Below are 7,482 nucleotides of genomic sequence, written 5' to 3'. Positions count from 1 at the left end.
ACAATGAAAAACACAGTGTCACAATTCCATTAAGTTCAGAAGGCTGCCCTTGTTCTTTGCACACATGCATACACTCTCCCTCTCACGCACACACACACAACATTCTGCAGAACAACTCAGCATCCAAGATGTTTCTGTATGGAAAAAGAAAAGGACCCCTTGCTGTCTCATTCTTTATGTCAGCTGAAAGAAACGGCAGTAGCTTCCATGCTCCTTTCTTTTGGTAGGGACAAGGACCTCTCACGCCTTCTTCCTTTCCTCACAGACTTCAAAGCTCCTCTTGCTTGCCCCTCCATGGACCTCGACCAGGTTTTCATCCCACTGGATGACATTGCCTTGCAGGTGGCTGGTGCAGTTGGCCAGACCCAGGATCTCTGCTGGCGTCAGGACGTGATCCCACATGTTGAACTGAGCAATTTCACCGACGAAGGCCTGAGTTGCGTCAAAGCGCCCACCCAGTGTATCCTGTGGGCATTACATTGGAGGGGGAGGAAGCATGGAGGGAAAGAGGAGAATAATTTCAAGGAAGAAAACAGCAGACAAATTGAGCAAAATGGGGAGATGAAGACGAAAGGGGTGAATAAAAGGAGGAGACATGGAAGGAAAATATTGGAAGGGGAGGAGAAGCAAGAGAGAATAAAGTAACTGAAGATTGCCATTGTCTTATTCCCCACTGTATCCTATCTGGGAGGAACATAAAGGGACTCAGAGTCACAGGAGTATTTCCCTGGTTTCAAATCATAGTGGCAGAAGTCCTGAGATTAGGCAGAAAAACAAACTGTGTTGCTAAATAACACAGCATTTGCCCAGCTTGGGAACTATAATATGTTGTTCATAAGTGGAGCTGCTGTAGCTTTATATCTCTATGGTTCTCTTTCCTAACTGCTGCTATGTGGCAGGAATAGCCCAGGCACTGTTGCTATCCACTTCTTGTAGACAATCTGGAAGACCTAACTGGTGGAAAGGTAAGATAAAACTTTGAAAGAAATAAACAAAAATAGCAGTTGGTTCCCAGACTCTGGAGCAGTAGGGCTTCCTTAAGACACGACAAAAACGGTCATGCCAGACTCTAACTGGGGGAGCTGTCGCAAAGATGGACAGAACTGGACATGGTAGAAGAGGCAACCAAGGAGTCATATGACAGTGAGGCTCTAGTTACTGCACAAAATAAATACTGGAATACCATGCCTGGCAAATATAATCACAGTGCCAATGAAGTACAGGGTTGGAGCGGAGATATGACCAACAGTGAAGATGCTGCAGGGTATAAGGAATGAGATCTCTGATTCATCCAGCCCAGTATTGTCTGCTGCAAGGTCTCAGGCAGTGGCATTTCCAGCCTCAAATCTTTCAGCTGGAGATGCCAGAGACTGAACCTTTTGTGTGCCAAGCATGTGTTTTAGCACTGAGCTATATGCGCTCCTGCATTAAGGCACCAGTGCGCAAATGGCAGCTTTTTGTTAATTTCCATAACCTCAGAGATTTCTGTCACTATAATATTTTGGTAGTTCTGAGATACAATGGATACACAAAGCCCAGAGTGATACAGGGTTGGGGGAGGGGGGTTGGCTCTCTGAATGTCCAGATTTTGCATTAAAATGCAGCAAGAATTTGGAAAGTTTCTATGTGGGGGCATGTCTTTTGAGGACCACATCTCTACATAATGTCTACATTAGATCCAAGAGAGAAGCTCTGTGTGGCTTTGTGTTTCAAAGTTAATACATGTGGTATGTCAAGAATGTGAATAGGGAGTGTCCCCATATCAATGTGGTGAAATTCTTCTTCACTGAGATTGACAAATACCCCACAAAGGCTGGGTGGATTCCTTAAACAATGTCTAGGTTTGCCATTCCCAAGACAACCCAGGACTTAGACCTACCTGTTCCTGGCCCAGGATGATGACCCCATGAGGTTTGATAGTATGCCAGGATGCCAGGTTTTCACTGCCCCCACGCTCTACTCCATCTTGATACGCTGACCATATGCCATCCCGTGTGATCCAGGTTATGCAGATGTGGTGCCACGTCCCGACCTTTAGACTCGTGGGCAGCTGAGTCACCTTTACAACAAAACAGAACAGTCATGTTAATGGGAAAGGCCTCTGTCCTGCAGTGTGTAGCACAATTCAGTTTTTGGAATGATCTCCCGCTGATGATTTCTGCTTGTTGCTAACATCACCACTACCTCTACAGCTGCTGAGAAGCACACAAGGCAGTCCTTTCCCATTGGCTGTAAAATGCCCGTGACAAAAGGTGAAATGAAGCAGGAAGAAGACACAGAGATAACGGATTTCTACTTAGAGCTGTATCAGGAATATCATATCTGAAGGGAGATTATGAAGGGAGGAGAATGGGAGCCATTGTGGCTTACTGGGATAAACATACTTGGTCTTTGCTCATGGAGCTGTGGCATCAAATCCCCCTAGCTAAGGGAAAGCTAGAATATGTGTTTTAGAAAACATCATGGGTGGTTCATGACTCAAATCGTATGCTCTGGGTGCAGAAAGTCTTTGGTTCTGTTTGTAGCATCTCCTGTTCAAAGGCTCTCAGGCCAAAGAGCAGGAGAATATTTTGGGAAGTCTCTTCTGGTTGGAGTAGATAGTAGTGTGCATGACAGATCAATTGCCTTTTTTATCTACGAGAAGGGCACATACAGTGAAATGTATAGACAACTTAGTGTGGGATCTAATGTCTCCTTGCCCCCAGCACAAGAAGGCATCTGACAGCAGCAGAGGCTACACTGATGCAAAAGGCAGAAGGGACAACCTTGACAATTTCTCCCTACTTCTCCTCCTCCTGGAGAGCTCAACTCAACTTGCAGCAGCAGTGAAAAAGGCAAACTTGGTGCTAGGAATTATTAGGTAATGGACTAAGAATAGAACAGCCAGTATTGTAATGCCCTTGTAATGCCAAGATGGTGCATCCTCATTTGGAATAGTAGGTACACTTCTGCTTCCCATATCTCAAACAGGATACTGCAGAGCTGGAGGAAGTACAAAAGAGAGAAATCAATATGATTAAGGGGTTAGAACACCTTTCCTATGAGGAAAGGCTAAAGAGTATGGGACTTTTTAGGAGGGACATGATAGAGGTTTATAAAATTATGCATGGGCTGGAGAAAGTGAATAAACCTTTTTATCTCTCTCCCATAATACTAGAATAAATTGTGTGATTTGCTGCAGGTGGGTATAGTGATGGCCACAAGCACAGATGGCTTTAAAAGGGGGTTAGACAGATTCATGGAGGATAGGTCTATCAGTGGCTACTGGCCAGGGTGAGGAACCTCCATATACGAAGGTAATAGTCCTCTGAAAATAACAGTGCCAAGAAGCAGCATCAAAGGCAGGCCTTGGCCTCTATGTCATGTTTGTTGGCCTTCAAGGGCAACTGGTTGGCCACTGTGTGAAACAAGATTCTGGACTAGATGGGCCACTGGTCTGATCCGGCAGGGCTGTTCTGAGAGTTGTCCTCTGGATGAGCTCTTGCTTTGAACCAATTCCCTCCCATTTCCAAGCTGCTTGGAAGAGAACTGGAAGCATCTTTTAATTATTATGATACTAGGAGTAAGGTCTGTTGTGGGAAGAAATACAAAAAGCTCTAGAAGGAAGCTCCAGGTGAGTGTCCCGGCTGTGGCTGGTGGGGCGGCAGAGGGAAGGGGAAAATAGAGGGAGGCAAGCCATGTTTATTTCCTTCTGTTTAGCTATAAGGCAGGGCTGTCTCAAGTCATTTTGCTGCCCTAAGTGGATAGTATGGGAGGACAGCCTCATGGTAACAGGTATGGTTTCCTCCACCCCTGATTTATGTTGATTTGGGGTTATGCGGTGGCAGCTAAGGTAGAAAAGCACCGCCTCCTATGCCATGTCTTCTGGGTTCCAAGGGTCTGGAAAGCGGTTCCATAGCCAGTTACAGGGTTGCCAACTCTGGGTTGGGAAATACCTGTAGATTTGAGGGGTAGAGCCTGGAGAGGGCAGGGTTTGGGGTGCGGAGGGACCTCAGCAGGGTATAATGCCATAGAGTCCATTGCCCAAAGCAGCCATTCTCTCCAGGAGAACTGATCTTGGAGATCTCCAGGTGCTGCCTGGAGGCTGACAATACTTAGGGGAGGGCCAGACCTGTAGATTTGAGGGGTAGAGCCTGGGGAGGGCAGGGTTTGGGGTGCAGAGGGACTTCAACAGGGTATAATGCCATAGAGTCCACTGTCCAAAGCAGCCATTGTAATAGCTGGGAAATTTTCTGTAGGGGAAATGATGTGCTGTGGCTGGGGAACATGGTGATTTCTGGGAGATCTCCAGGCCCCACAGGGAGACTGGCAACTCCAGTGACCATTTAAGGGAAGATTGGGATATGTATTTTGGCAACTCCAGTGACCGTTTAAGGGAAGATTGGGATATGTATTTTACCTCAGGACACATTCAAAAACTCCCAACAGCAACAGCAAACTGTTTAGAATGTTAGACGCAAAGGCCAATCAGGCTGCATATGCAAATGACCTCTGTGTTCCGACTGGCTATTGGGGGGAGAGGAACAGCAAACTGTTTAGAATACTGGAGGCGAGACTCGGGCAACACAGCCAGATAGGTGTGTGACAGATTAGGGAGCCAACTGATTTGGGAGCGTGTGAAATGTTCTGGAGAGTCCATGACCAAAACAGAATTATTATATAGAGAGATGTTATTGGAAGAAAGATAGCATGTTATAGCCTGATCTTGTCAGATTTCAGAAGCTAAGTGGGTTGGTACTTAGATGGGAGACCACCCAGAAAGGCTCTGCAGAGAAAGGCAATGGCAAATCACCTTTGCTTCTCACTTGCCTTGAAAGTCCCTTGCTGGGGTCTCCATAGTTGGGTGCGATTTAACGGCACTTATGTACATATTATTGTTATTGTAACTGGTTCTGGCATTGGGTAATCTTGTGTCTTCTATTTTGTATTTATCTGCTGCTTTAAAACTAAGATAAAGTCTGAGAAAAATATTTGATTCTGACAGAGCCTTATTTCTTAACTGACTAAATAATTTTGCCAGTGGGATGAGACTTAGTCAAGTCAAATGGCAGGTTAATATGAAGGAGGAGGAGGAGATTTATACCCCACCCTTCATTACCCAAAGGAGTCTCAGAGCAGCTTACAATCTCCTTCCCCTCTCCACAACAGACATCCTGTGAGGCAGGTGGGGCTGAGAGAGTTCTTTTGGGAACTTCTCGCGAACAGCTCTGAAAGAACTTGTAACTGACCCAAAGCCACACCAGCAGCTGCATGTGGAGGAGTGGGAAATCAAACCCAGTTCTCCAAGATTAGAGTCCACACTCCTAACCACTACCAGGGGTGGCCTAACTTGCTTAACATAACAGCCACACAGAATAAAGGTCAGATGTTTGAGAGCCGCAAGACCGGAACAAATATTACACACACGTTTTTATTGGAAAATATGCAAATTTTCTTTTTATTAACATTAGATTAGACTATGTGAAAGAGCCACATGCAGCTCCCGAACTGCAGTTTGGCCACTCCTGCACTACACCAAACTGGCACTCTAGTTATCCATGCCAAGATCTCACCCGTCCTTACCTTGTCATTAATTATCAGTTCCATGGGATTAGTTCCCCACTCTAACAATACAAGCTCATTGGATTGACTGGGGACTGAGTAAGAGAAAGGGGTGCCCACCCCTGCTGGACCCCTGGCTTTCAGCCACACACAGACTGTGAAGGCATAAAGTTCAGGCAGGCTCTTCTTTATCCGGGCATACATATAGTTGTTCCGTACAGGGATGGTGACTTTGAAGTTATCTGGAGGGATGAAGGTTGTTTTTTCTGTGTGCAAAACAGAGAAAATGGGGTCAAGAAAGAAGGCTAACCTAGTCAACAACTGGTTCTTTACAACGTATGTTTTGTGGAACACAGGATCATTCGGTCTCTGGGGGAGGGGTTGTCATGACCCCCTCCAGTCCACTCAGTGACTTGGACTTGGAATCCCTAAGGGAGGAGCCCAGGAGCCCAGGTCAGTGACTGAGGAGGACCAAGAGATCAGGAAGGGCCTGGCACTGCAGAGCCACCTAAGGGCAATGCCTCCTCAGTGCCAGAGGCTGCCCTGTCAGACCCTACGAGGGCAACCTCACCACCAGCCTCTGAGACAGTCACCAGGCCTCCCTCATGCAGAGTTCAAGCCCAGCTCTGTAGCCCCCCAGGACCTCTCCCAGTTCGCAGGAATGCTGGTGGCAGAAGGCCCAGGCCAAAGTGCCACAAAATGCCAGGCTGGCAGCATTCAACACCAGTGCACTGAGGTTGATTCCTTGCAGGATCCTGTTTGGTGTGCAGAGCTCAGGAACTCCAGCACCTGTTGGCAATACAGCCCACTCAGTTATGTCCTTGCCTACTTAAGCCGGGGCCCAGAAAGACTGCCTTGTTAGATCAACTGGTTCGCAAGGCCATGACCTTTGCCTGCTAGATCCAGCTCTAGACCCTGCTCAGTGAACATCTGCAGAGTGAGTCCTGGCTCTTGGGGAGACCGGCAGAAGCCTGAGGCCAGAATAAGTGCCATGGCTCTGAGACAGAGCATCTGTTTTGCATGTAGAAGGTCCCAGGTTCAAGCACCAGTATCAGGGTTGGGGCTGATGATGAGTCCTCTTTGGGGGATGATGAGCATGCCATGATCACTGATCCCACAAAAGTTGAACCCCTGGCAGATTGTAAAGCTCCTGGACCCTCTGAGTCTAAGGGGCTGTCAGGTGATAGGAAGACTGACAGCTGCTGGTCCAGAAGCCCAGGTGGCCCATGAACAGAAGCCAGGCTTAGGGACTGAGAGTGCTGAGGAACCCACCAGCTGTTGAGAGGGACCCCACAGTCATCCCCAGAAATCCAGGAGCCCAGAAGGCAGAAAGCTTGGCAGAGGTGGGGGGATGATGACACTCAGTTCAAATGGCAGAATGCATGGCTGGCCCTCCAGGGTCTGTCCTCTGGCCACAAAGCAATAGAGGACCAAGATTCACCTTGAGGCTTCACTGAATACTAAGACAGGCTTTAAGTGCCTGCAGGCCCCAGGCCACTGTTACAGCTGCAGGTATTAACTCCTATAAACAGCCTCGGTTTAGCTCTGGTGGGTGTGGGACCAATTGCTCTGATGGTGTTTGCTAGCCTGACTGTGTCTGTGAGGAATTTTACCTGCCCCAGGTACATGCTGAACAACCAGTTAAAAGGCTCAGCTAGCTGGTGATGTGAAAGAAGATCTCTGCCCAGGACCCCAGGGAGCCACTGTCAGTCATAATAAGCAATATTGACCTGGGTAGACCAATGGCTCCATGTGGTCATGAGAATCCTGGTTAGCCTCATTTTGCAAACACATATATGCATATGCATTCAGAAGTTCAGGGAGAAAATGTGTAAGCAACATGTAGAACAGTATATAAATACTAAATTATTGTCGTTGTCCTTTCCACACCCCACTGAACTCAATAGAATTTCCAGAATCATTTGCGATTCACCATGAGGA

At 47.2% G+C, this 7,482-nt stretch overlaps 1 protein-coding gene across 1 annotated transcript in view; it reads right to left on the bottom strand.

Annotated features, from left to right (window-relative positions):
- Positions 1-240: 240 nt before the first annotated feature.
- Positions 241-7,482, bottom strand: part of NPTXR (neuronal pentraxin receptor) — a 44,809-nt gene continuing 37,567 nt past the window's right edge. Inside the window, exons 3-5 of the mRNA XM_015419212.1 lie at positions 5,563-5,807; positions 1,880-2,059; positions 241-465 (exon numbers count right to left, since the gene is read on the bottom strand). Coding sequence (XP_015274698.1) covers positions 241-465; positions 1,880-2,059; positions 5,563-5,807 — 650 coding nt within the window. The remainder of the gene's footprint in view (positions 466-1,879; positions 2,060-5,562; positions 5,808-7,482) is intronic.

This window comes from Gekko japonicus, unplaced genomic scaffold (assembly GCF_001447785.1).
Source record: "Gekko japonicus isolate JY-2015 unplaced genomic scaffold, Gekko_japonicus_V1.1 scaffold37, whole genome shotgun sequence".
Taxonomy (NCBI): Eukaryota; Metazoa; Chordata; class Lepidosauria; order Squamata; family Gekkonidae; genus Gekko; species Gekko japonicus.
The sequence above is the reverse complement of the archived record's forward strand: the minus strand, read 5'-3'. Positions and strand labels throughout refer to the sequence as shown.